The sequence below is a fragment of the Parathielavia appendiculata genome (assembly GCF_033297405.1).
Source record: "Parathielavia appendiculata strain CBS 731.68 unplaced genomic scaffold N657scaffold_13, whole genome shotgun sequence".
NCBI lineage: Eukaryota > Fungi > Ascomycota > Sordariomycetes > Sordariales > Chaetomiaceae > Parathielavia > Parathielavia appendiculata.
In genome coordinates, this window is record NW_026944232.1 from 537,623 (window position 1) to 565,041 (window position 27,419).

The following is a 27,419-nucleotide window of genomic DNA, read 5'->3' on the forward strand; positions in this document are numbered from 1 at the left end:
AAAAGGGGTAGACACGTGATGGCCTGGTTGCTGGGCCACAACCGTAAACAGGGGCTGCAGCCTCTCCCTCATTGGCCAACGACAGGCACGATCGCAATCAAAGCAATTTCCGAGAAGGGATGAACAACCACTTTGGCACCACCGAACACCGGACACACACAATCCAGCGCGAGACTCCCAATTTGGCAAACACCCATCACCACTCGGACAATTGAACTTGAAATTTGACTAGCGATCAGCGACAAGCAGCCATTGGCGTATCCTGGACTCCTGTAAAACCATGGCCGCGCCTCTGTCGCCAACCCCCAGCGCGGCGCTCAACTACTCGACGCCGTCGGGCCTGCACCACGAAACATACTACGCCCACAAACCCGCCGTCAACGCCGAGAACCGCAGGGCCAGCCATGACCACGACGCCGACAGCCCAGCCTATCTTCCGCAGATCAAGGACGAAGTAGCCTCTCCCACACCGCGAGGGCCCTCACCGCCAAAACCCCGCCCGGGGTCTCGAATCATCTCGGGCAGCGAGCTCTCCCCGCTCAAGCTCGCATGCCTCCAAGCCCAGACGCAAAACCAACAGTCAGCACAATCCGCCGGCGAAGACGCATCGTCTCCGGCCAGGAGCATGCCTCCCCCGCCACTGCCACAGAGTCCCCGGAAGGCGGGCCCGATCAAGCGATTTCCCGTCAAGGTGAGCCAGCCGGGTGCTGCCGCCATCAGGAACGAGTCGCCGCGGCGGTCATCCCAGGAGGAGCGCCGGTCGTCGGGCGAGCGCCCGAGCAGCAGCCTGCAGGATGTTGTGCGGGAGAACGAGGGACTGAAGCATGCCATTGAGATCTTCGAGGACGAGGTCAACGCGATGCACGACGCTGTCGAGGACGGAGACCACGAGGGCGACCATACCTTGTCAATGGGACAGGAAGCTGCAGCACACGAGCAGAGCCATCTCGCCGAGGAGGAGCACTCGGTCGCAGACGACACCATGGTCAGCACGTTCAGCGCCTTCAACCCCACGATGCTGACGCAGATGCGGAGCGACAGCCCGACCAAGTTCTCGGTCCTGGCCGGATCGACCCCACGGGCCTCGGGCAGGGGGCCAGAGGGTGCCACGCCGTCCAGGACACCACGCGGCAACGGCTCGTACGACGGCGGTAACACCACCAACCTGATGGACTTCACCGAGCAGATGCGCTACGGCACCTACGGCGGCGCGCAGCCAACCCCGTCCCGGCGCGGAGGAGGCCACATGCAGCAGCCCCGGGGACCACCTCTCAACCCGACCGCCACGCCGCAGCGCAACAACCTCGTCAACCTCCTCGACTTTGACATCCCGCCAGCGCCGACCCCGCGCAGCATCCCCACCATCACGCCGCGCGAGCTCGAGTCGCTCAAGTCCGGGTTCCTGTCCGAGATCAGCAGCCTCAAGGCGTCGCTCAGCGGGAAAGAAGCCGAAGTGCTCTCGCTCAAGACGGCCGTAGGCGACGCCGAGAAGCGGGTGGGCGAGTGCATGGAGCAGCTGCGCGATCTGCAGGCCACGCAGGAGAGCTTGCAGACGGAGCGGGACAGCTGGGAACGGCGGGGGCGCGAGATGGAGGCGGTCCTCCGCAAAGTCAAGGAGGAGATTGTGATTAGCACGCGCGAGCGCGAGGAGCTCGAGTTCAAGCTCGACGAGGCTGAGAAGCGGCGCGAGGCGGCCGAGATGATGGCGCAGGAAGCCGAGAGCAAGATGGCGGGCATGCGGGCTGGTAAGGCCAGCGCCGAGGCCGCCGCCGCCGCCGCCGCCGCCGAGAACAAATCGAACGGAGGACCGCTGCCGTCCAACAAGGAGGTCGAGATTGCCGTCGAGCGCGTCGCGCGCGAGCTGCACGGCCTCTACAAGAGCAAGCACGAGACCAAGGTGGCGGCGCTGAAGAAGAGCTACGAGCACCGCTGGGAAAAGCAGGTGCGCAAGCTGCAGGCGCAAGTGGACCAGCTCAGTGCCGAGAACGACGAGCTGCGGCACGCCAACAGCACCATCTCGCGCGGCGGCATCGACCCGGCCCGGCTGGCGCAGCTGGAGGCCGAGCGGGCGCGGGATGCGGCGCAGATCAGGGAGCTCGAGGCCGAGGTCGAGAAGGTCGAGGCCGTGCTCAAGACGGTGCAGGCAGACAATGCCGAGCTGAGGGTGTTGCTGGAGCGGGAGCGCGTCGAGAAGGGGGAGCTGGTCATGCTGGCGGAGGAGATGATGAACATGCAGAGCTTTGTCGCCTCCGTGCCGGAGGAGCCAGAACCGCAACCGCCGGCGCAGCACATTCAGCAGCAGCAGCACCAGCAACCGATCCCGATGGTGACCGCCAAGACACCGAATAGGAGACAGTCGTCTTCGCTTTCTTCCGCCACGACGGCAAGGACGCCTGGTGGTGCCAACGGCATCGCGAGGTCAAACTCTCTTCGCATGTCCATTGCGGGCCACACCAACAACAACAACAACGGACTCCCTGGCAGTAGCAGCAGCGGCAGCAACTTCAGAGCCTCGGGTCTCAGGGCGCCCGGGGCGGTGATGGGGCTCAACAATCAGAAAACGGCCACGTCGTCGGGAGCCGAGAGCAGGATTGGGCGGATGTCGCATGAGCGGACCAAGAGTGCCGCGGGTGTTAGTGGGATGCCGAGGCCTGGGTCGGGGCAGGGCCTCAGAAGTGGTGGCATCATGAGCTCTATTGAAAAGATGGGGAGTTATCATACCGGTGGTGGTGGTGTGGCGCATGGGTATAGGAGAGGGGAGTGAGGTGTTTGCGTCTTGTGGTTTGGTGCTGGGGCTGGGCTGGTGGTCTGTGGATGAAAAAGGTATGAATGGGATTGTGGGGGTTCGGTGTTTCGTTGAACAAGGGGGGGAGGGAAAGAGGGCGGAATGAAATGAGTAACTGTGACGTTGACGAGTTTGATGATGGGTAATGACTATTTTTTCTTTTTTGTATGGATGATGCTCACGCTCAAGGCTCAGGCTTGGTTCTTGGCCGTTGAGTCTGGCTGGCTGACTGACAGGCGCTTGGCTAGGCGGGTTGCTGGTGCATTTCATGTTGGTACCTCTCTGCCTCTCCTGTTTGGACAAGAGGTGCTTGACAGGCCCTGTTGTTGGCAATAGCAGTGTTTGTTGTAGCGGTGGAAGGCAAGTTGGTGGCGTTGGGCAGCGGCAATTGTTTGGTCTTTGCTCAGTGTTGGTCTTATGTAGCTCATTCAGTGGGTGGTTAAGGTCCGATCGGATATTTGTGTGCGAGGCTGGTGAAAGCTGTATATCTCAAACGGCTCCTCTGTTTGGAAAGGGGACTGACATGGAAATGGTCAACGCAGATGCATGCCCGTTTGGCAATTGGACAAGACTTTATCACGCCGCACGCAATGACAGTGACAAAAGTGAACTTTGAACATCCTTTAATTTTCATTCACGCATTTTCATCTATTTCAAAGGCAACCTCTGATGGAGATAGCGCTTCTTCCCCTCAACCTCCCCATACACGGCCGACACCTGTCCCTGGCCCCTGAGCTTGTACTTGTAGATCATCAAACCCTCTAGCCCGACGGGACCGCGCGAGTGGATCTTGTTGGTGCTGATGCCCACCTCGGTGCCGAACCCGTACCGGGTGCCGTCGGCAAAACGCGTTGACGCGTTCCAATAGACGCCCGACGAGTCGACGGCCGCCATGAACTGCTCAGCCTGCTCCTTGGACGACGTCAGGATGCAGTCGGTGTGGTGCGAGCCGTGCGTGTTGATGTGGGTGACCGCTTCCGGAAGCGACGAGACCGTCTTAACGGCCAGGGTTAGGGAGAGGAACTCGGTCGTAAAATCGGCTTCTGTGGCGTCGAGTAGCGTTAGATTGGAAACATCCTGCAGGGCTGCTTTGCTTGCGGCGTCGCAGCGCAGTTCGACGCCCTTGGCTGCTAGCGCCCGGGCGACGGTCGGGAGGAGGGTGGACAGTGCGGTGTCTTGCACGAGCAGCGTCTCGAGACTATTGCAGGCGGCCGGGTAGTTGGTTTTGGAGTCGACAATGACGTCGGCGGCCATGGACGGGTCGGCCGACTCCTCGAGGTAGATGGCGCAGAGCCCGTCGGCGTGGCCGAGCACGGGGATGCGCGTGTTGTTCTTGATGTAGCGGACCAGGTCGTTGGAGCCCCGCGGGATGGCCAGGTCGATGTACTGGTCGAGGGCGAGAAGCTCGGGGATCACGTCGCGGGTGGTGACCAGCTGGATGGCGGCGTTGGGCACCTGGGTCTTGTCGAGAGCGGCCGAGATGACGCGCGAGATGGCGACGAACGACTCGGTCGACTCCTTGCCGCCTTTGAGAATGGCAGCGTTGCCGGACTTGATGGCGAGAGCGGCGATGTTGGCAATGACCTCGGGGCGGGCCTCAAAGATGATGAGCAGCACACCTATCGGGCAGGTGACTCGCTCCAGCTCGAGGCCATCGTCGAGGCGGGTGCGCAGCGTGACTCGGCCGACGGGGTCTTCGAGGTCGCGCACGTCGAGAATGCCCTTGAGCATGTCCTCCCACTTGCCCTTCTTGCCGAGATCGAGACGGGCAACCAGACTCTGGCTCAGCTTGCCGTCGGCGGCAGCCTGGCGAGCCAGCTCGAGATCGCGGGCATTGGCGGCGAGGATGTCGTCGCGGGCTGCTGTGAGGCCGGCGTAGATGGCCGTCAGCGCATCGTTGCGGGCGTCGGCCGAGAGCGTCGCAAGTACATGCGACGCCGACTTGGCTGCCTTCGCGGCATCGACCGGAGAGGCGTTGGTTAGCGACATGCTCGAGGCGTGTGTTGTCGCCCTGTCTGTCGCCCGAACTGGTGATTGTCACTCCCCGTCTGTTGCCGGCGAGTTCCGGCGCTGGAGAGAAGCATTGGACTGAGCTGTCCCGCCATGTTGGTTTGCACCTGCAACCAGCTGGGAGCTCAATGCGCATGTATTTGACATCCCATCTGCTTAGCAAAGGGCCCTGCTCAAACTTAAACCTGCAACCCTAGTTATTAACTGAATGATTATCTCTGTATCTAGTTTTCTTTGCTTTGCTTGGTTATACTCATCAGGCATAGACTTTTTCTAGGCATATATGATGAATCTCGAAGCCCTAACTTCTGAAAAGGACTCCTGAAGATTGTAACTTATTAATAGGGTAAGGTTCGGCGAAGCCAAAAGGTTCACAACAAGTGCACAAACAAATGTCTCAATAGCAGGTATAGCTAACTGCTTGTATTGCTTAGTAGAGGACTCCTAGAGCCCTTCAGAACGAATGACTATATACTAGTAGAGTTTTCATGATCGCCACAATCGTAGTCTACCGAGAGCTATCCTCGATCGCCTTGGGTAGCCAGCTACCCAAGTCCACCCTTGATCGCCCGGCCCCCACGGCTACTGTGTGAGCCTCGTGCGGGTGCCTGTTGTTGGGCAGCCAACAATTACATGCTCAAGTAAGCTTAGATCAACCAAATGGTATTGAACAGATTGAGGTATGAAACGAAGCTTGAATTGGAGTCACGATTCCAGAGTGACCACACAAATGAAGGATCAAGATAGTGGGTTAGGGTGTCTCAGAATGTCCCTTTTTTGTTGGAACAGAAAATCGTCCTCTCTAATCCTCCCAGGGGAATTACCCCCTTATATAGAGACAGTGTGCCATGATATGACGCTATGTCAGGAACTGTGTCATTGTGATGGATCTGTGCTGACTGAGAGTCTCGCATTGAACATCAGTGCTCAGTCCATGAATCTTGGTGCCAAGGAACCCACTCAGTTCAACACCTGTAGCTTCTCTGAGAATGATTAGCTCTGGTATTCTGTCTTTTGCCCCACTAGGCCTATATATAGTTGGTTCGTGATAGTATACTGCGTAAATATTAGTGATTGATATTTTTCTACTTATTACCAATGAGGATAATATAGAAGTATAAGAGCCTATAAATAGTGGCTGGAGCCTATAAGCTTAACCTAACCCAATACCTCGCAGCTGAAATGTAGATTTCTCTACTAGACTTCTATTTCAATAAGAGGCTAGCTGACTTTGAACATAGGCTCTAGAAGCCTGTGACGGGATTCCCCGCTCCTGGTCACGTGTTCGGCTCTGGCATTTGAGGTCTCGTCCTGCTCTTGCACCTGTCATCTAGATCTTGCTCTCTTCGTCGCTGTATCAATCTTGTATGTGCGAGCTGACCAACCTTGGTGCCCGTCACAGGCTGTCTGAACCATGCGTCATGTGTGCGTGTTGCTTGAAAGAACCGAGGGCTTCGGGACTCTCGCCAGACCCTGCCTTTATGTGGGTGACGAGTCTTCCACGCTTACTGCATTGGGCAACAGTGCCCAGCCCCTAAATCCAGGTGCCAAGGAGCCAGTTCAGTTCAACAGGGCCCAGGAGACTCCCAACTGAATACAATGGTATTGTCACGGGTAGTGACATTGTCAAGTTCATGTGCGCAACTCCTGGTTCGACTGGACAGTTCGAACTACGGGCCCTCTTTTGAGGGTGTTATGCAGTGGTTAATTGCGCGCCTATCCGTGACAGGTGTAAGGCTTGGAACCAGGCCCTACTCACTATACATCCAGCCGATTACTAGCTAAAACTTGATAAAAGGGCACTAGAAAGACATAAGAGCCTTATAAAGGCCGAGAGCTCTCTCCCCCTATTGCGAATGCGGCTGGAGTAGAGAGATAGTAGAATACTTAACTTATAGTGCTACCAACTACTAAAGCTAAGGACCTAGTCAGCTATAGAGATATGCTCGCAGAAAGATCTATACAGGGCTCCCGATGAGTAAGGAACAAAGAGAGAAGGTATGACGAGGTATAGAAACTGAGCTTGCATATCCTCCAGTATTGGTGTATGTCACGGGATTCCCCGTTCCCTATTCCCATAGTTATGTCATATGCCTGTTATATACATACGTTATAAGTCTGATGCATACATCTGTAGTTATGCTTATGTATGAGCCTCTGCTCCAATACTTAAGGTCTGGTTGCATGCCCATTCCTGTCATCTACCTCTTCTTACTCTTGTAGAAATATCGATCTTGTATATACGAGCTGACCGGACCTTGGGTGATGCTCAGCACAGTGTAGTTGCACCAGGTGTCACGGCCCCACTATGAGCCCTACACTTGGGCTATTGGCAGGCGAGACACTGTGGATTTCATGACGAAGCGACATGACTCGCAACAGAGGGAGGATATCTGGAGAGCGGGAGACTCAGATTGGAACTTGGAACTTCCCTCTCTCAAGGATCAGTTAGTTGGTCAAGTGGTGCACGCACAATAGAGTCGCCTTGCCTGTTTCTCGAAGAACTAGGAACTCAATTGGTAGAGGACTTCCCTGTCACGGAAGTAGGTGCCGGTTCGATGCCGGTCTAGTTCGTTTTTAAGGAAAAGTTGCCATTGGTAAGGAAGGATTAAGAGTTTTTAAAAAATCTATAGGGTATATGACGGGCTATATAGTAAATAAGGTGTGTCTTAAATTTATTTAGTGCTGCGGATTTGGTGCATCTTCCTTGGTGAGCTTGTGTGTGTCACCTTACACGAGGAACTAAATTGTAGGCAGAGTGCAGCTCTTAGGGAAATCTTATAGGAAAGAGCTGCGCCTAACCACTAGTAAGCTACACAATTAGGCTTACTAGCTCCTAACTAAGCTATAGAAATACAATCCTAACTGTAGCAAGGACAATGTCCGTAATAAGTTCCAATATCCTTAGTAGTAACTCTATAAGAGATAAGTAGCATTAAGATAAGGCATTAGAGCACTGCAAATGCCGAGTCTATTCTGCTTATCACATAGAGAGAAAGAAAGAGAAGCTAGAAGAGCTCTCATGATATAGTCTCACAAATGAACTAACGAGATCCAATAGCGGCGGCTTACTTGCAGAAGCCAGTGGGGAACGTAGGACGTTCCGAGCCAATCACTTAGGACCAATCGGAACGAGTCCTGGAGGTGCTCCAGAGAGCTCTCAGGAGCATGAGAGAGCACCAGTGCAAGGCCAATCAGAGGACGCTCCAAGAGGCTCTCGAGAGCACCGTAGCATTGCTCTAGGTGGCTCTAGAGAGCACGAGAGAGCAACCAAATGTATCTAGTATATAGTCACTCGTTCTGGAGGACTCTGGAAGTTCTCCAGTAAGCAACTCAAGTGCAAGATTGTCAGTACCCTTGGACATTGCTTGTTGTGAACCCTTTGGCTTCACCAAACCTCACCCCGTTGTCAGAATATAACCCTCAGGAGTCCCTTTCAGAAGTTAGAGCTTTGAGATTCGTCACATATAGAGATCAAATACTAGTATAGGTAGAGGTACGCGTAAGCAAGACAAGTAAGAGCATAGCAAGCGCATACCTCAAATAGTAGGTGCTATCACAAACTCTTACTTCTTGTTAGAAGCCAACAGCCACAATTCCACGATGACACGCTTTATGAGAGCCGTTAAAACAGTGAACTTTTCGAGTGCCCGGGACCAGCCCAGAATCTGTCAATTGAGTTGTCTTCTCTTCTTCTCCTCAAGTTATCTGAGTATCTCCCAGACCTTATATAACAGCTGCATATTATCCCTGACCAGGGTACGACACCGGCAACCCAGTTTCCGAGTTTCAAGTGCCATCACTTCCAACACTTCTATCTGAATCTTAATTCCTACTGTTCTAGTAGGTCTAGATCCTATATATTAATGAACACAGCAGCTAAACTAAGGAAAAATCCTGTTACTAAGGCCCCAGCTTTCTCCTGATGAGTAAAGAGATTAGAAGACTACTTATATTACATATCGCGATTATTTTTTCACTATTATTATTATATAAGAGTTTTACCGATTCGTAAGTAGCTGATATTAGAGCGGCAATGATTACTATATATTTGAAGACGAGCTCCAGTGTCACGGGTCGTGACAGTGTGAGGTTCATTTGCACAACTCCTGGTTCGACTTGACAATTCGAACCACGGTCCCTCTTTTGAGGGTGTTACGCAGTGGTCAGTTGCGCCCGCCCGTGACATCCAGATCAGTAGGTTTACTTTATAAGACGAACTATTAGGTTTAGCAGATAGTTAAGAAGAGCAGTTTAGGTATAAATAATACTTTAGCACTAGTATTCTTAGGATCAAGAAGAGGCCTGCAACTATTAGAACAACGCAGACACTAGGATTATCATCAACTGAGTGGTTGCCTATCTTTTGGTGCCCAATTACTACGATGCGGTAAATTCATGGCCGTTGGCTTTCCATTACAAATAGCTATGGGGAGTAAAAGAGAGATCGGTGCATTCCAGCGTTGTGGGCAGGGCATTTGAGCCCAGTAACCTGCTATGCACTGATTGGTCGCATCCATGTCCTACTTCCCAAATCGCCCTCTCAATCAGGGCATGTGACATCGGAAATCGGGTCCAACCTCGGAATAAAATTCCCGCGATCCGAGTCGCTGGGCCGTGCCGTCACAAATTATAAGAGAACAACTTAGTTAGACCTATAACTACAGTAGCTAAAAGCTCATTGCGCATATATTTAGCATCTCATCCACTTAGCAGAGGGCCCTACCCAGACTTAGACTTACAACCCCAGTTACGAATTAGTTGTTGCTCCCTTATCCAGTTTTCTTTGCTTTGCCTGGCTGTGCTCTTGACAGGGCCTTTATGGCATGAAAATACGCGGGTGCGGGGTTGGTGGAGAGTGGAACCTGCACACTTGTCTTCCACGGCCTCGAATGGTCAAACCACTTTTCATCTCCATATTCCTCATCATCGGTGACTCAGCTTCCTGATTTGAAGTCACACAGTTTGTCCAATTGACTGATATGTTGGACCAGTGCTCTCCGATGACTCGCTATTTCGATCATGACAGATCGGGTTAGTTGGGACCTCAATCGGTTCTTCATCGAACTCTCTCCCCTATCCGTACCGCACCGTTGATGGCTAGCCCGGCCGTGTCCCTTAACCAATGAGGTGTTCCTTGGTTGTACGAGCAGTATTTTTAACCTCGCTCTGTTCTGTAGCTCTCACTGCCGACAGAGCCGGGTGTCCATTCCCAAACCAAGTAGATGGAAGGTAGCTAAGAAGAGTACTGCATTCATTGCTCATTCCAACCTCGTTCATTCTCCTTCATTTGCTTTTTCTTTTCTTCCTGTTTTCTTCTTCTTCTTTCCAAGTTCCGTCTTTTCTCGCCTTTCGCACCGATTTTGATGGTGGCCTGCCGTGCCGAGGTGACGGGCCGGCCCATCGCTCCCAAATCTATCCGCGAGCCGCCTCCATCCGAGGTTGGGAATCAGATCAAAGTGGGCAACCATGCCCGGGACTGCTTATTTCCGGCTCAATGTGCCATTGAGCGAAACTTGCAAGAGTCACGGGTGACTCGATGGACACTGGGCGGGCTTTATTTCTCGCTATCTCTTATACTTTTCCTTTCTGTTCTTGTTGAATAGTTACAGCAAGGTTATGCCATCGCCACCTCCTCCTTCGCAGTCAAATCCTGCCCTGAAACAGCGAAGGCGTCTGTGAACGCCATGGCTGTTGGTGAGCTCTCATCGGACGACGAGCCGGACCGGGTCGTGGCCACTGCCGGCTTGGCTCCTCCGTGCCCAGACAGGAGAGTTCTCGGAGCGATAGGACACGACGACCGGCCTGGGGTTGCCGACAGCAGTGGAGATGAGAAGGATGAGATTACTGAGGAGGTCAATCAGGGGGTAGAAGGGGGAATAGAGCCAGATGTCACGGACCCCAAGAAGACGCATGGTGGCAGCCGTTCCCAGAGTCGGCGTGGCTCTTCGTTTGCCAACTCAGGCATTGTCCCTCGCTCACAACGCCGAGGGCTCCTTGGCCGCTTGGGCCTCATACCAGAAGTCGGGAGGCCGTACGAGTACAAGAACAGCACCAAATGGATGATTACTGCCGTCGTCGCCCTAGCTGCTGCAGGTGCGCCTATGGGCTCGGGTATCTTCCTTCGTGAGTGACACCCTCTCCCAACCAAGACAAGTTGATTGCTAACAGCCCTGCCCAGCTGCGCTCCCTTCCATGTCGGTTGACTTGAAAGCGTCACGAACTATTACCAACCTTACCATCTCCTTTTACATGCTGGCCATGTCCATATTTCCCCTGTGGTGGCATGTACCCCTTTCTCCAAGCTGTGTTACACTGTCTAACTGACATCAGGTCCTCCTTCTCCGAAACGCTCGGCCGCCGAACTATTTACATTGTCTCATTTACCCTCTTTGTCGTCTTCTCCATACTCAATGCAGTAAGCGTCAATATTTCGATGCTTGTCGTTATGCGGATCCTCGGTGGCGGTGCTTCCGCTTCCGTCCAAGCCGTTGGCGCCGGCACGATCGCTGACATATGGGAGCCTGCACATCGGGGCCGAGCCATGGGAATCTTTTACCTCGGGCCTCTGGTCGGCCCCCTCTGCGCCCCCATTATCGGCGGCGCCCTAGCGCAAGGCTTCAGCTGGCGCGCAACAATGTGGTTCCTCTCCATATACGGTGGCGTCATGTTGCTCATGCTGCTGTTGTGTCTCCCCGAAACTCTCGCCAGGCCACCACCACCACCACCCACAGTCCCGGCAGCCGAATCGGCCAACACTCTCCAGCGCGTCTCAACAACTCAATCCATCAAACACCACACGGTCAACACGGCCGCCCTCGTAAAACGTTACTTGATCGACCCGCTCTCGGTCGTTCTGTACCTCCGCCAGCCGCCTGTCTTCATCACGGTCTACTGCGCTTCCATCGCCTTCTTCGCCCTCTTCGTCCTCAACATCTCGATCCAGTCCACTTTCTCCTCGCCGCCCTACTCCTTCCCGCCGATCCCCCTCGGCGCGTGCTATCTGGCCCCCTCGCTCGGCTACATCCTCGCCTCCCTTGTTGGCGGCCGCTGGATCGACTACATCATGGCGCGCGAGGCCGAGCGCGCCGAGCGCTTCGACGAGCACGGCCAGCTGGTCTACCTGCCCGAGGACAGGATGCGCGAGAACATGTGGCTAGCCGCGACCTTGTACCCCGGCGCCCTGGTCTGGTTCGGCTGGACCGCACAGAAGGGGGCGCACTTCATGGTGCCGAGCGTGGCGAACTTCTGGTTTGGCGTCGGGAGCATGCTGGTTTTTGGCGTGACGACGACCATGTTGACCGAGTTTATGCCGCGCCGGAGTAGCAGTGGTGTGGCGGTGAATAATTTTGTGAGGAATATCTTTTCGTGTGTCGGGAGCGTCATTGCGCAGCCGCTGATTGAAGTCATGGGGGTTGGCTGGTTGTGTACCATGGTTGGGTTGTTTGCGCTGGTGACTGGGGTTGCGGCGGTTTGGGCTCTACGGAGGTATGGTGCGACGTGGAGGGAGGAGATGGATCGGAAGGTGAATCAGGATGAGTAGGGAAGTAGAAGTGTGTATGCAACTGAATGTGTTAGAGGAGGTGGGGTGGCCAATGGAACTGGCTAACCCTTCCGGCCTTTTTTTGCTCCTTTGGCCGATCGGGAGGTATGGAAAGACCTTCATCTTTGAGATGGGGGATGGAGAGGGCAGAGGTGGATCCTGTCGCCATCTCTGCGCTTCATCTATCATTGCGCGACTACCCCTCGAGTTCTTTCTAGTACTGACTTGGCAGTGCGAGCTCAGTTTTCACTGCAGAAGATGATGCTTCAATATTAGGTATTGCCTTGATACCTCTGCTGGGAGAGTCGCAGTCCTGAGCTCTGCTAACCTTAGCTTGTCTATGTCCGCCGGGGTACTGACTGGCTTGAAGAATCCGGTCCTGATCACGACCCTACCAGCAGAGATCGCTGCGATCGTCGATCGTCCGTACATACATGATAGATCCATCGAGATTATACGACTTTCTTTCACCGGGTCTTCTTCTGCGACCAACGGATGAGAGCGTAGCCACCCACTGCCTTGCGGCTGCCTTCCCCCTTTTGTCCACGAGAATGTTGCACTCGACTTAACTGCGGACGCATCATCTTCCTGTCCGGGAAGGCGGCAAGCCACGCCATTGGTCAACATTCGGAATGGTGGCTGACACAAACATGTCGCTCCCGCCGATGGGTTGCATGGCAAGTGGGGACATAGCCCCGAGGTTCCCCTTGTCCTCTCCCCTTGCTGGTTGGGTGAAGCCAGGTGAGGGTTGACTTGCAGGAGCTCGACTGACGAGGCGAAAGCTGGTCTTCGACGACATGTATCCTCGTCGCCCGCTGCGGCAAACCGATCTCTGGGCCGGCTCGTTCATCGCGCACCCAAGCGCTGCCTGCTGACGTCGTTGCGTCTCGTCGGCGGCCAGCCGTTGTCAACAATTGTCCGAAAACCACTTGCCGACATTGTGGCACGAGCGCGCGCAGTATGACCGCCGTCACTCGGTGTCTCGCCGTCGCCGGCTGGCTGGTTGCCGGCGCCGCCGCCATTGCGTATGAGCGCTTCGTGGCCGTCGAGACGGGCGTCATCTTGTCGCCGCGGGAGTACCACGTGTCACCGGCGCAGCCGCTGGGGAAGCGCCAGGACGGCTGTAATCCAGAGTCTCATCCATGTTCGTGCTCTGCCATTACTCTGTCAGAGGCCTATACACTGACAATGGGACAGGTAACGAGATCGGACCCGCGGGCGCCAGCATCTGTTGCCCCAACAATCAATAGTATGTCCTACTCACATACCACCAAAACCTCACCACCACAAGCCGGCGTCTTCCCCCTTACGTCCCCTCCCGACTCTCCTTCAGCCCAGTCAGCGATGTCAAACTAACCAACCCGTCCCCCCAGCTGCATCATAAACCCCATGACCACCACCCTCGGAGCCTGCTGCCACATTGGCGCAACATGCGGCGCGCCTTGCCCCGAATTCCAATTCCAATGCAACAGCACAGTGACCCTCACCACCGGCACCCTCACCGCCACCACCACCTCCCCAGCCTGCTGCAACCGCACCTGCACACAAACATCCATGTTCCAATGCCCCTCCTCGCTGGGCGGCGGCTGCTGCGCCTACGGCGCCCGCTGCGCGACCGACGGGCACTGCCTCGCTGCCGCCGCTTCAACTCCTGCCACCACCACGGGGTCGTTGGAACTGAGTCTGGCGCCGCCGCCGCCGGGTTGTAGCACAGGGCAGATCTCGTGCGCCGCGACGTTGGGCGGGGGGTGTTGTGCGGCGACGCAGAGCTGCACGCTCGTGTCCGGGCGGGCGCACTGCGCCGCGACTCCGCCGCCAACCACGACCGAGAAGTTCAGTGTCGTGGATGCGGATTCGGCGGCGGGCGGGTTGAGTCCCGGCGCGACGGCGGGCGTGGCGGTCGGGGTGGTGGTGGGGTGCGGGTTGGTGATTGGGGCCGTGACTTGGTGGTGTCTTCGGAGGAGGAGGCGGAGGATGAGTGAGGCCGAGGGCAGCAGCAGTGCCACACGGCCTAGGCCGATGGGGTTGGTTGGGCGGGTGGTTGGGGGTTCGGGAGGGAGGGAGATGTCGGATGAGAATTCGGATGTGATGTCCGGGAGTGGGCGGCTGGCTGGGCTGGTTCAGGATTACTCTGGGCCTGCGCCGGGGATAGGACCGTACTCGGAGACGCATAGCACGTCGGCCGTGACGACGCCCGGGTTGGACCGGGGCGGGGTGCCGCTGCAGCCGAATGAGCCGGGGGATATTGCGGTGCCGGTGGAGATTGATTCGAGGCTGCGAGATACAAGGAGGCTGCCCCCGGATGGGTTAGCGACGCCGCATGACGAGGACGCGCAGGAGAGGTATGAACTCTATGGCTCGGATGTAGGGCAGATCTCGCCCACGCTGCCGTCGCCATTTCCGGGCAGGATGCCGAGTCCGGATGGGCGGCCGCGGTAAGGTGGGAGATTATGTTCGACGGTTTGGATGCATGTATTGTATACCTGACTGGTTGAATGATCTCATGCCTCAATACACACCTCTAGGCCAGGCTGAGTTGCTGTTGCGAGAGCAGGATTCCATGTCAAGAGCACGATTAACGGCGACCTGAGCACCCGAATCTAAGCCGGGCAGGTGAATCCCGTCCAGGAAGAGCAATCTGATAAGCTCAATTTACTCAATTCCTACACCCCAACTGTCCAGCGATGATGGACTAAGATCTAAAACAGCCCTGAGGAAACGCCGCGCCTTCTATACGCAATATGAACATGCCAATGCTCCCATTCAAATCCGCCTGGGAGGTTTGCCGCTTGCCCAAACATACCAGCAAGGAAACGCCCGAGTAATGCGACGATAGTCGTACAGTATACAGACCAGGATCGCCACCGATGGTAGGATCCAGAAACGACGGTGAACAAGACGGCATGAGAAACAGGCCGCAAGAATTAAACGCCCCCCCCCCCAGAAGGAAATGGAAACGGTGGATGAGCAAACAACGCCACCGGCAAAGAAACAGAACGGGAGGAAAGCCCGCAACAGCCAACGCTGGTCCCAACTCCAACCGTAGCCCAGCCGGTTAACTTAGAACGCCCCCAAACGGCTTGTACGTATCCAAGTCCTTCAACAACTCATCCACCACGCCCGGCAGGTACCGATCGACGAATTGCTTCTTCGCCTCGACTGACAGCGTCGCGCCGCTCTCACTACCGGGCCTCTCGCCATTCCCACCACCACCACCAAAAACCTTTACGAGCTTACTAGGGCTCCTCTGCAGCAGGCCGGGTCCGGCGACGGCGCTCATGCGGGCCGCGGCCCTCGGGATGGAGGGGGTTTCGGGGGTGAGGTAGAAGTACAGGAACTCGGTCAGGCGGAACTTGACATCGCGGCCCGTCTCGCGGCTCTTGAAGAGCGACGTGACGGTGAGCAGGCCGTCGAGCTGCTCAAAGACGCGCGTGTTTTGCGGCATGTCGAGGAGGGCGACGACGAGCGTGATGATTGTGGCGGACTGAATGGCCGGGCAATTGATTGGTTCGAGGAGGTCGAGGAGGAGCTAGTCGAAGCGCGGTGTGTTAGGGCGAACTTGAAAAGGGGAGGAGGAAAGAGGTGAAAGGGAAGAAGGGGGATCGATCGGACATACGTTCATATGCACGCTCCGGGAGAAGAGCACCTTACTTGGTGGGTGCAGCAGGAGGACACCCTGGATCAGATCGAGAGCGTTGACGATGAGGAGGTCGTATTGGCCGTCGCCGCCACGGACGACGAGCCAGTCGAGGGTGGTGAGCAGGCGCTGGGCGATATTCCACTCAAAGCCTTCTTGGAGCTTGAAAAACTCGCGGAAGGCCGGGTCGCCTGAGAGGTCGGCCAAGACTTTGCGCGAGGACTGGTTACTATCTCTGTCTCGCCCTGGGTCGGCGGCGGTCTGTTTCCTTGGGCTGCTTGGGCCCGAAAGGCAGATTTGCGCGAGCAATCCTTCGACTTGTTTCAAGCCCTTCTTGATCTTCGCCCCGTCAAACGATGAGAGGTTATCGAAGGCGAGCGATAAAAGGGACTCCATCCTGAGGCGGATTTCGCAGGCCGAAGCTTGTCGTAAGATGGTGAAACGTAGTGCCGCTGGTTCAGCAGCTGCACTTCCTGATTGTATCCCCTGCTGCTGTATTGATTTTTCCTGGCGTTATCTTCGAAAACGAGAATTGGACGGATGAGCTGGTTGTCAATGGGTTGGAGAGGATTGTCGCATGTAAACAGGCGGGCGCAAACGGAGAAGCCGAGATTATTTGTGGGGACCACTGTGAGGAAACATCAAGTACACTCCATGAAACACCGAAAGGACAACCAATTGACGGGGTATTACTGGCGTAGGCCACTCGAGTCTCGACGGATCAAGAAACCTCGTCCACATTTTGAGAGGAACTTGAAGCTCGAGTCCAGAGCCCAATTGACCCGAAGTGGTGGGTTCTGGACTCGACAAACTTGGGCGATGCCACAGCAACGGCGGGATGGCGCGGGACCCTGCATGAGAAGTGGGTCCGATGGCAGCTAAGGGCAGGGTCCTGCGCGCCCTGTAACCGGGGAAGTGGGGCTCTGTTCGCGCTGGGTTGAAAAACTTCCAGACTTGGAAGCAAGCAAGCGCATGTGAAGTGTAGACCACGAGCTCCAGAACTAGGGATGTGAACTCTGAAACCACGAAAACCGACTGCACCACGTTTCGGCTTCTCCCGGAGAAATTTATCTTCATCGCGAAGACAGTGGTGATGGAGGTGCGGGCGGATGCTGCGATATATGCATTTTAGGTGATAAGTAATTGTTATGCTTATCCAAAGGAGACGGACCCGTCTTCCTAGTGGGCGCCACGGGTCCGTGTCGCTTAGTCATTGCAAAACTGTATTAGTCATCACAAAAAATGCATCTAACGCGGCCACCTCCTGCGCCCACGACTCCTGCGCCGTCGCCATAGCTAATGCTAACTGTATTGATTACGATATATCTGAATAGCGTAAGAGATATGCCTCTGTATTCATTTAGTGGCTGACTGTGTGGTATTTACTGTATATAGGAGGCTATCGAGCCTGGCTCTTGACTACTTCAAACTTGCTAGGTTCCTGCTTAGTAGTCGACCTTAGGAGTGAGCTCTAAGCTCGAATTGACTTAATGCGCTAGCGAGGCTCAAGGAGTAGCTGCGGAGCCCCCTTGCGCTTTAAATGCCAGTGCGAATGGAAGTGGTTGAGAAGAAGAGGCTCGCCTTGACGAGCATCTAATGTGTAAGCAAGGGAGCCCATTGTGACGGGCACCACTCAAGGTCTGGTCAGCTCGCACATACAAGATCGATATTGCTACAACGAGAGCAAGAGCTAGATGACAGGAATGGGCGTGCAACCAGACCTTAAGTACTGGAGCAGAGGCCTATGCGTAAGCATGACCATAGACGTATGATCAGACCTCATGACGTATGCATAACCGCAAGCATAAGACATAACCATGACAACAGGAACGGGGAATCCCGTGACAAGAATGTACTTTTGCTGGATTTCGGCAAGGCGTCTGGTATACTCTTCCTCAGTTAGCGAGTTGATGATCGAGTGCCAAGGGTTGTCGAACTCCTTCCACTTCTCAACCTCCGAAAATGTTGGCTGGCATCGGGCGAAGACCGCCTTATTTGCGTACTAAAGGTAGTGAAGCGTTGTAGTAGAGGGGAAAAGAGTCGACGTTGCATTAATAAGTATAAGATACCAATCTGTTAGAATAACAGATGAGAGGGCAGCCTTATACTGCTTATATAGCGATCTCAATCGCTCTAGAGCTTATGTATAGTCTTCTTCTGTCTCGCCACTAAGGAATATAAATGCGACATAGAAGGAGCTTCTAGTCATATCAATGTCGATCATATTAAGAAGTGGAATACCGTACTTGTTTGTCTTGTGGGTATAATCAAAGAAGAGGAGGTTAGGGTACGCTCAAAGATTATCACGGGTCGTGGTGCCGTGGTAGGTACTGCCTTGTATTTTGTGTGGTTACACGAGGGTAGAAACTGGAGGCGCGGCGCCCACAGAGAAGAAGACCCTGTGTGTGTGGGCCGCGCACAGGCCACAACCGCAGATCCCACTTCTGGGTCTGGTCCTGCAGCCCTAACCCTGACTAACTACAACCCTAACCATCAATGTAGAATGGGCCGTGCCCGTGACAAAGATAGCTAAGAGAGTTAGGATATGTAAAAAGGACTCCTTGTCGGGTTAATTAGCTAGCGTATGAATTGCACTCTGACCTTCGTATGTATCTCGACGTATATCTGTAATCCGGTTATAGATTTCTTGCCATGTAGCTAGCGAGCCACTTTGTTATATATTGTCCTGAATCTCCTTTGGAGCAATGCCCGCATTTGATAGACTTGTAAGCTGCGAAGTACCTCTAGAGAGTTGTCGGTGGACTAGATGAGCAGAAAGATGCTGGCTTGGCTCGTAGTTATGTATTGAGAATCGAGGATTAGAATGGTGCTTAAGAACTCAATTACCATTGGACGCTTCTTTGGCTAGAACCGAGAATGGATAACTAGTTACTCGAGTGGTCGTTCTTCTCTGACGGTCTCTTGATGGGTTTGGTAGATAGTAGTTCCGATCGTATATGTAGATAACTGTAACGTGACCGTTCTTCTCTCGAGTCGACCTCTGAGTTATAAAGGCGTAACTTCTTGTCAAGGCCTAAGAATTAATTGATTCGAATAAGGCCTGTCGAGACTTAAAATAGCATTCGAGAGGAAGGTAGTCGTCTGGGAAGGTGGCGATAGCATTGGTGATAGCGACGGCGATGATGTCGCGGGTGCAGGGAGGTAACCGCATTAGATGCATTTTTGTGATGACTAATACAGCTTTTACAATGACTAAGCAACATGGACCCGTAGCTCTAGTGGGAACCAAAAAGAAAGGCGCAGATGACTAACTAGGCTATCAAACTAGCTGTCACGGGCCTTGGTCAGGGGTTTACGGGACAGGGCTAGGTCTGGGGAAAGATTGTGTTGTGCGATGATGAGAGAGGAAGCTCTCGCGAGAGGAAGCTACTCGAGGCTAGATACAGCTAGTGTGGGTCCACGAACACGAGCGCACGTGGTTTAGCACGTGACCTAAGAAGGGCGGACTTGGTACCGTGACACTAGCCTAGTTCTAGCTGTGCAGCTAGGTTAGAACTGTTGGAAAGCCAATAGCTACGGATTGACCGCACCGTAGTAATTGGGTTCTAAAAGATGGGCAACCACTCAATTGATGATGATGTTCCTGGTGTTGGAAAGTCGTGGCACTGGAAACTCGGACGCTCAGCTGCAAGTGCCCTGCTGTTGGATGCATAGCTGCCCAACTAAGCGTCAGGCAACGTGAGGGGTAACTAGGGCACTGGGCAACGAGGTCAGGGCAATTCCCCTTTCGCTGGAGAAGTGAGAGAAGAACAACTTTCAATCAAGAACATCTGGGATGCTCCGAGTATCTCAAACCCACTGATATAAGCTCCCATCATCTGTGTGATCACCGTGGAATCGTGGCTGTTGGTCTTCCAATACCTGTCTGCGTTCTTCTAGAAGTTCCCTGCCTGTTCCTGATCCTGAGAATCCTGGTGCCAAGCCATTAATTACCCCTGAACTGCCTTACCTCCCAAATCTAATAAGAACATACTACTTCTTTAATTATAAAAGCATTTAAGAATAACGTGTTTTATCAGCGAGTGCACCATATCAGCGAGTGCACCATATCAGCGAGTGCACCATATCAGCGAGTGCACCATATCAGCGAGTGCACCACTGGTAAGGGCTGCACAGACACTTAGTCGAAGTACTAACTGTAACGGTCTCAGGTAGTATATTGCAACTAGCTGATGACGACTCTACGAGTACACTGAACTTGGAGAAGAAAAGGAGAGACGACAGACTCTGGTAGCTCGCAAGCATACTTATCCTCGTCGGCGCGCTGGTCTGAGCGCGTTGCTAGAAGGTTCGGTGTGCTGTGGGGCGAGTGGGAATAGCCTCATCAGGGGTCTTGGTATTGGCCGAGAGTCGCTGAGGCTCGCACCGGGCCCAGCCCGTTACACTAACAGCTTATTCCCCGCATTATTCCCGTTGTTAGTGCTGCACCCAAATATATATGCAGCCCTTACCAGTGGTGCACTCGCTGATATGGTGCATTCGCTGATAAAACACGTTAGCTTTTCTGAAATTTCGAATCAAAGATTTGTTGAGTTTTTTTGATATTAAATATAGTCTTAAATAGTGCCAATAGAGATGCCAAAGGTATCTGCTATAGCCCAATAGGTTTTACTATAAGCTATAGCATAGTAAATAGTTATACGAACAACCAGTAAGAACTCTTTATTCTAGCTATAATTTTCTGTCTATTTAGCCTTAGAATTAGCTAAACTGATCTTCATAATATTAAGTTATTGCAGTTGGAAGAGTATAGAGGTGTCGCGACGCGTGGAGAGTCGCGTATAATTAAGTGGGGTATATGGAAATTTTGACTGTAGGTAGGCTCGTAGGGGCCTGCAGCAATGCCAAGAGCCGCCAAGTAACCTACGAGAGTGGGGAGCTCTGACTGGAGCCTGAAATCGCATGTGTCGTCACCGGCGCCGCCTCCACGAGACTAGGCCCCACCTAACCGCGACACCGCCCGCCTTGCCCTGGGTTCCTGACCTTTGGCAAGAAGGCTGCCTGCAACATTAGTAGGCCGTTTCCTCCATCAGCCTCCCATGCTCTATTTCAGAGGGTCGGCCCAAACAGATACGCCTGTCATGGCCGCTCAGTCCTCCGCCTCGACCTCCTTCTCCGCTGCGCCTGGCTCGATCCCCACCCACAGCACCTTCTTGCAATCGCCCGCCGCTATTCCCCCTCGCACCTCGTCCACGAACTCGACCTCGGGACCGGCCCTGCGGAGCGTCCCTGAAACCGACTACTTCTCCGTGTCAACCACTGCCCACAAACGCCAGCGGAGTCGTAAGGCCTCGGTCGGCACAACGAGCTTTCCGCCGACAGCCATGTCTGCCCCATCACAGATTCCGCCGGACCCGAACCGCTTCGCGACCGAAGACTTCTTCCTCAGTGGCCGGCGAACATGGTCCGAGGAGAAGGACAAGGTGCTCACGGGTCCCTTTGACTACCTCAACGGCCACCCGGGCAAGGATTTCCGCTCCGCCCTCGTCAAAGCCTTTGACGCCTGGCTGGAGGTGCCACCCGAGTCCCTCGAAGTCATCACCAAGGTCGTCAGCATGCTCCACACGGCCTCCCTCCTCGTCGATGACGTGGAAGACAACAGCCAACTGCGCCGGGGCTTCCCCGTGGCGCACTCTATCTTCGGCATCCCGCAGACCATCAACTCGTCCAACTACATCTACTTCTGCGCCCTACAGGAGCTCCAGAAGCTCAAGAACCCCAAGGCCGTCTCCATCTTCGCCGAGGAGCTCCTCAACCTGCACCGCGGGCAAGGGATGGACCTCTTCTGGCGGGACACATTGACGTGCCCGACCGAGGACGACTACCTTGAGATGGTGGGCAACAAGACGGGCGGGCTTTTCCGGCTCGGCATCAAGCTGATGCAGGCCGAGTCGCGCAGCCTGGTCGACTGCGTCCCGCTCGTTAACCTGATCGGCCTCATCTTCCAAATCGCCGACGACTACCACAACCTGTTCAGCAAGGAGTACACGGCCAATAAGGGCATGTGCGAGGACCTGACCGAGGGCAAGTTTAGCTTTCCCGTGATACACAGCATCCGGTCGAACCCGGGAGATATCAAGCTGTTGAATATCATGAGGCAAAAGACGGAGAATGAGGAGGTCAAGAGGTATGCCGTGGCGTACATGGAGAGCACCGGCAGCTTCCAGTACACGAGGAAGGTGCTGGACGTGCTGATTGAGCGGGCGAGGAGGATGACGGATGAGGTGGATGAAGGGCGCGGGAAGGCGCAGGGGGTGCATGGGATATTGGATAGGATGGTGATCAAGGACTGATTGAACTCGGGTCGTATTATGCGGCATGGTACAGATCGTTGGGAGGAAATACCCCTTTTTGTTATTACATCATGGTTGACATGCGTTTGGTTGTATGGATACGGGCTTCAAGGTTGTTGGGCGGACAGGACGGACGGGCTATGGCGGCATTCAGCTGTGAGTGTGGCCTGCATTTGGTCTACTAAGGACCGATAAATTCCAGCTACGTCTGGCAACAGACTGTTCTCGCACGATCTGCTCCCCAGTGAACTCGCCGTCAATTGTACTTCGTTCTTAACTCACCGAGGGAACGGTCGCCATTATGGGAATCTGCATGCGCCAACATCTGGAACCGCATGAATAAGGCCATCTTCGCCGTCTTCGACTCAGCCTTTCAATAGCTACTTCAAGTACCTAGGTACCTTAACTCAGAAGGCTTACATTCGACGCCTGTATACCCTGCACGTCCAAGTTGTAGCCCGACACAGCCTCACCATTGTTGCGCCTCCAGATAGTTGAGTCCCTGCATCCAACCTCCCAAGTGCCACCTTAGTTCCCCATGTGAGCTATGCTACCGACACGTAGTACCGCACTTCGTTGAATCCATCCAACATTGACTGGAGCGTACCTACTTTGGGTGATTACAGGCAATCAAATTCGAACGCAGCAGCCATGTCTGAAAGTCTCTGCGCGGTCTGCCGCACCTTTCTCACGGGCCCCCGGTGTCTATGAGAGTATAAATCCCACCACCAGTCGACAGAGAATGTCCTACTGGCAGCAGCACAGGGCTGCTACGTGTGCGGGGTCAGTACCAGGAGTCGAGGATGGAAGACGCTTGCCGATGCTGGTGATCCTTTCCATGCCACCTGGTTGGTACCTGTCAAATCTCGTGAATCTGCCATCCGACTGGCTGAAACTTTCCATCGACGCCGTACCCGGCGATGACAATGCGGAGGAAGACGAAGACGAAGACGAAGACGACGACGAAGCCAGAGACAGAGATGAGGAAGATGGTGACGAGACGGTTGGAGGACAGGTCAATGCCGCCCGCCCTGAAGCTTCTGGTTTTTTGTTTGACCGGAGCCACCTATTTGGGGGTTCGCTACAGCCTGTTGAGGGTATTAGTTGTCCCACAAAATCCCCGAACTTGAGCCGCATACACCACACTTATTCTTTCGTAGCCGTCAAGGACAGTGCTGGCCATCATGTCCCTCCGTCAGGGGCTCGACAGCCGGGATTCCTCGACCTCCCGTTCCAGTGGTTCGCCGAGTGTACTGCAACCATCACCGATGTCGCTAAACAAAATCAGCCTACTACCCATCTCAGTTGCTGGAGATCATCAGTCAAGGCCTCGCAAGACGCGTCATTTCAAGGGAGGAAAAACCCCAAGGCCGGTCGCCTCGCTCTCCCACTGCTGGGGCAAGGCCGAGACGCTGTAGCTTCTTCTTCGAACATGAACCAGCTTCGCAACAGTATCGATATCGCTGCCCTGCCCACAAGCTATGGGGGAGCCATCATGGTCTGCCGCCAGTTTGGGTTCCGCTACATCTGGATCAATTCGCTCTGCATTATCCAAGATTCCCGCGAGGACTGGCAGCGCGAGGCCCTTACCATGAAGGAAGTCTATCAAAATTCGGTTCTGAACGTCACGGCCGCGGAAGCGGAAGAGAGTTCCGATGCCAGCTTTCTGTCGAGAGATGCGGGTTTCATTCGACCGGTGCAGGTCGACGCGGAATGGGACGACATAGCTGGTCTCCAACCGCGGTACTACCTCTTCGACGAGGAGCCTTTGAAAGACGACATGGAGGACTCATCGCTACGCCGACGTGCGTGAGTGATGCAGGAGGTGTTTCTGACAGAGCGGGATCTGAGCCTGACCAAGTGCCAGCTGTGGTTCGAGTGTTCCCAGGGTGTTGCATATGAAACATACCCCAAAGGTGTTCCTGCGGCTTTGTACACAGATTCAAGGCACACCTTCAAGTGCTGGATCGCCCTCAGGGCTTGCTGGCCAAGTATCGCCGCTGGTGGGTCGTGGCGGAGAAATATGCCGCCTGCTTTCTGACGTTTCTGATGGACAAGATGGTTGTTGCCTTAGCTGGCATTGCGCAGTGGTTCCAGGAGCTCTTGCCAGGTGACAGCTACCTCGCAGGTGTGTGGCGCTATCAACTACCATGGACGTTGAATTGGAGCAAGGTCAAATACGGCCCTGTTACCGTCCTGACGGTTACAGGGCGCAGTCTTGGACCTGGACATCTATTGAAGGGCCTGTGTTATTCGAGCACGAGCCTGCCGGGCCGGATGAGGCCACGCTCTCGACTCCAAGCGTCGTTTTGGTTGTCGCCCTGCATACAGTGGATTGACATGAGACCGGCCTCCTCAGCAGCGGACATATCCGAATCAAGGCGCCCCTCACCGAGGTGTGGGCTCTGGATGATGAGTCCCTGTCAGTTGAGACATCACCCGGGGATTGGAAGTACATCGGGGGTACTGGCGAGGCTCTTGGAGAATCTCTGAGGAACGAAAGCTAGACTGTATTAAGTCTTGACGAGTGTACTCCTGACGGAACCCCGGCCGTTTCTTACCCGAGTCAGCTGACAGTGCAGGCTTGCTTGGGCGGACAAATGGAAAGCCTCAATCCGGTGAGGCGCTCATTGGGGCCGAGCGACCTATTGTCTGCGGATTGTAACGTTTCTCTAGGCAGGGAAGCGGTTCAGTCAAGGCAACGTCCTGTTCAGGCGACAGGAATGGCCGAGCAACATTTACCAGAGGGTATACTGTGGCCGGGGACGCTGCTGTTGATGCGCTTGAACAGCGCAGCTGCGAGCAGACCATCACCATCGTTTGAGTTGTTCCAACAGGTTCTTGTACTTGGAGAGATTATCCAAGGCGCTACAGTATGCCAAACCCGTCGGGGCCAAGGGCAGCGGCTAGCTGGTCGAGAACGATGATTTGACAGAGGCGATGGAGCATTTACCTTTCCAAACTGAGCGGATTCCTAGGTTCGTCACGGTTGCTTTCGGTATATAGGAGGTGAGGTAATCCGACATTCATAGACCGCCAAAGGCAGACAACTACAAACCATGCGATAGGGAAGACATAAAAGCCACCATGATCTACCTACCGATTCCCCGTAACCATCTTCCGCTTCACCATCCTCACCCACCTCCGTCTCCTCCACTGCCCCCGCCTCCCCATCCCCTCCTCGCCCTCTTCCCAACTCATCCCAGGTCGCCGAACCCCTGGTATATTATCCCCTCTCACCACCCCATCCCCGCCTTGACCATCACCACCACCACCAACCCCCGACGAAACAGAATCAACAACACCGTCCCGTTGCTCACTCCACATATCATACACCCACCGCTCCCCCTCCGTCTCGACCTCGACCCCGGTTATAATGCGCTCCTCCACCCATTCCCTGCTCCATAGGTCCAGCGCCCACTTTTTCTCGCTCCACTCCCACCCCCGGGGCGGCAGCACGTCCTCAAAGAAACGCGTGCCGCGCGGGCGCTCGCCGGCGATGCGCGCCGCGGATAGGGGCTCGTAGGGCGAGGGCGAGAAGAGCCAGGGTTCCCACTCGCCGGAGGAAGGGGATTGGTGTTGGAGCTCAAAGATTTCGACTTCGCGGGTTTCCGGGGAGGTGTCGAGGAGGATGTCGGAGGTGAGCAGGGTTTGGAGGGAGGTTGCGGGGTTGGTGTACCATGGTTTGTTCTCTTGGGCGTGCTGGGGGTTTTTGGCTTGGGTGGTGTTGGTGGTGGTTTCGGGACAGGAGGAGGAGGTTGAGTTCGTGTATTGGAGCTTTGCCTGGTTAATCCAGCGCGCCACTGCCGGGTGGCCGGACCAGATGCCTGCCCAGCCGCCGACGAGGGCGAGGAATCGCAGCGGGAGAAGGTGCGCTGCAATCAGCATGACGAGGCAGGCGGCCGAGAGGACGACAAAGACGGCCGAGGAGAGGGCCTCGTCCGAGAAGTTTGTCTTGGGCACCACAAGCGCGACAATCTGATCGTGGACCACACTAAAGTCTTCCATGACGTTCTGCAGGTCGCCCATATTGCGGAAGAAGTCGCGCGAGAGCTCCTTGGTCGGCTTGAACGCCCGCGCGGGCGCGAGGGGTGGGCCTCGCGGGGAGTAACTCAGGTTGCGGACGCGGTCTTCGTCGGAAGCCGGGGCCGGATGGCGGGCGATAAAGGACGGGACTAGGATGCCGAAAAGGGAAACGGCCAGCGGTAATGCGAAGAGAAGATAAGGGTCGAGACACACAAAGGTGTATACCGCCAAAAGGGAGAGCGTGTGGGTTGGCTTACGCCACGACAGAACGCGAAGCGCGCGGGCCTGGAATCTGAAAACGACGCCGATGCGGGCATTGAATCGCCTAAAGTTGGCGGTCATGAGCGCCAACGAGAAAGCAGGCCGCTCGGCGAAGGCAGGTATGTCGCTGGCTGAGATATCGGGCACATTTCGGTTTCCGTCGGCGGCTGGTATCACCTGGGCTAGGAGTCTGTAATTTGTCAGTGATGCCTAGCTTACAGTCAGATGAAGAGTTGTTACTTTTCCAACAGTTTGTCTTGGATATTGGCCGCGCGAAAGATGCCACTGCGCAGACCGCGCCCTCTCTTTGCCAACTCCGTCTCGGGCTCCTGCTGTCCTTCATATTCCTTGTCGTCGACATATGGGGTAGTCGACTCGTCGATGGCGCTCAAAAGACTCGAAGTAAATTCGTCCATGGTGGCGTCGATTTACGCTGTGGCATTTCATGTCTCACATCTCATTATCGCCCCTCTAAGGTAATAAGCTGCATTCTCAAGAGACTTGAAAGAACAAGGTTGGGGTTGACATTAGACTCGATTGTGAGGTTGAGTGTGAGCAGGCGGTGACGACAGTTCACACTGTCACATGCCACTGCAATCCCAAATCATGGCGGGGCCACTACACTATTACACCACCTTTCAGCACCACCGTCGATGGTGATCTGCCACATGCATATCGAGAGCCAGATATAATGCGATACTGTCTGTCTCAGATACTAGGCCAACTCTACTTTGATTTCTCTGCTATATCTCTTTATTTTAGGTTAACTAGATAATATTAGTTTAGAATCTTTAACAAAGCGATTAAGTTAGTAAAAGCTAATATGTCACGGCGATTGCGCCG

The 27,419-nt window shown here is 54.7% G+C and overlaps 10 protein-coding genes across 10 annotated transcripts; 7 read left to right on the top strand and 3 right to left on the bottom strand.

Annotated features, from left to right (window-relative positions):
- Positions 1 to 140: 140 nt before the first annotated feature.
- N657DRAFT_624245 (uncharacterized protein) lies at positions 141 to 2,764 on the top strand (the record flags this gene model as incomplete). Its single annotated transcript, XM_062790708.1, has 3 exons — positions 141 to 1,745; positions 1,806 to 2,436; positions 2,485 to 2,764. Exons 1-3 carry the CDS (start codon positions 281 to 283, stop codon positions 2,762 to 2,764), a joined length of 2,376 nt encoding a protein of 791 aa, XP_062644902.1. The 5' UTR covers positions 141 to 280.
- Positions 2,765 to 3,389: 625 nt separating this feature from the next.
- N657DRAFT_601961 (gamma-glutamyl phosphate reductase) lies at positions 3,390 to 4,889 on the bottom strand. The gene has a single exon (XM_062790115.1). The coding sequence runs from the start codon at positions 4,772 to 4,774 to the stop codon at positions 3,434 to 3,436; it is 1,341 nt and encodes a 446-aa protein (XP_062644903.1). The 5' UTR covers positions 4,775 to 4,889; the 3' UTR covers positions 3,390 to 3,433.
- Positions 4,890 to 5,405: 516 nt separating this feature from the next.
- N657DRAFT_648509 (uncharacterized protein) lies at positions 5,406 to 5,751 on the top strand (the record flags this gene model as incomplete). The annotated part of the gene is made up of 1 exon (XM_062793529.1): positions 5,406 to 5,751. A coding segment is annotated over exon 1 (170 nt), but the record flags the coding sequence as incomplete, so codon positions are not given.
- Positions 5,752 to 7,096: 1,345 nt separating this feature from the next.
- N657DRAFT_648511 (uncharacterized protein) lies at positions 7,097 to 7,603 on the top strand (the record flags this gene model as incomplete). Its single annotated transcript, XM_062793530.1, has 4 exons — positions 7,097 to 7,141; positions 7,178 to 7,242; positions 7,274 to 7,314; positions 7,580 to 7,603. The coding sequence occupies exons 1-4, from the start codon at positions 7,104 to 7,106 to the stop codon at positions 7,601 to 7,603; spliced, it is 168 nt and encodes a 55-aa protein (XP_062644905.1). The 5' UTR covers positions 7,097 to 7,103.
- Positions 7,604 to 10,482: 2,879 nt separating this feature from the next.
- N657DRAFT_578737 (MFS general substrate transporter) lies at positions 10,483 to 12,338 on the top strand (the record flags this gene model as incomplete). Its single annotated transcript, XM_062789340.1, is given in 3 exon segments — positions 10,483 to 10,921; positions 10,977 to 11,112; positions 11,129 to 12,338. 3 exon segments carry the CDS (start codon positions 10,483 to 10,485, stop codon positions 12,336 to 12,338), a joined length of 1,785 nt encoding a protein of 594 aa, XP_062644906.1.
- Positions 12,339 to 13,085: 747 nt separating this feature from the next.
- On the top strand, positions 13,086 to 14,962 carry N657DRAFT_601967 (uncharacterized protein). Its single transcript, XM_062790116.1, has 3 exons — positions 13,086 to 13,482; positions 13,536 to 13,587; positions 13,712 to 14,962. Exons 1-3 carry the CDS (start codon positions 13,299 to 13,301, stop codon positions 14,775 to 14,777), a joined length of 1,302 nt encoding a protein of 433 aa, XP_062644907.1. The 5' UTR covers positions 13,086 to 13,298; the 3' UTR covers positions 14,778 to 14,962.
- Positions 14,963 to 14,983: 21 nt separating this feature from the next.
- Positions 14,984 to 16,758, bottom strand: N657DRAFT_601969 (cell division control 14, SIN component). The gene is made up of 2 exons (XM_062790117.1): positions 15,955 to 16,758; positions 14,984 to 15,867 (listed from the first exon to the last, which is right to left on the bottom strand). Exons 1-2 carry the CDS (start codon positions 16,369 to 16,371, stop codon positions 15,394 to 15,396), a joined length of 891 nt encoding a protein of 296 aa, XP_062644908.1. The 5' UTR covers positions 16,372 to 16,758; the 3' UTR covers positions 14,984 to 15,393.
- Positions 16,759 to 20,922: 4,164 nt separating this feature from the next.
- On the top strand, positions 20,923 to 22,712 carry N657DRAFT_648514 (uncharacterized protein). Its single transcript, XM_062793531.1, has one exon. It carries the CDS (start codon positions 21,078 to 21,080, stop codon positions 22,287 to 22,289), a length of 1,212 nt encoding a protein of 403 aa, XP_062644909.1. The 5' UTR covers positions 20,923 to 21,077; the 3' UTR covers positions 22,290 to 22,712.
- Positions 22,661 to 24,455, top strand: N657DRAFT_700609 (uncharacterized protein). The gene has a single exon (XM_062797347.1). The coding sequence runs from the start codon at positions 23,032 to 23,034 to the stop codon at positions 24,100 to 24,102; it is 1,071 nt and encodes a 356-aa protein (XP_062644910.1). The 5' UTR covers positions 22,661 to 23,031; the 3' UTR covers positions 24,103 to 24,455.
- A 930-nt stretch (positions 24,456 to 25,385) lies between these two features.
- N657DRAFT_624264 (uncharacterized protein) lies at positions 25,386 to 27,127 on the bottom strand (the record flags this gene model as incomplete). Its single annotated transcript, XM_062790709.1, has 2 exons — positions 26,817 to 27,127; positions 25,386 to 26,766 (listed from the first exon to the last, which is right to left on the bottom strand). The coding sequence occupies exons 1-2, from the start codon at positions 26,990 to 26,992 to the stop codon at positions 25,386 to 25,388; spliced, it is 1,557 nt and encodes a 518-aa protein (XP_062644911.1). The 5' UTR covers positions 26,993 to 27,127.
- Between the last annotated feature and the right edge of the window lie 292 nt (positions 27,128 to 27,419).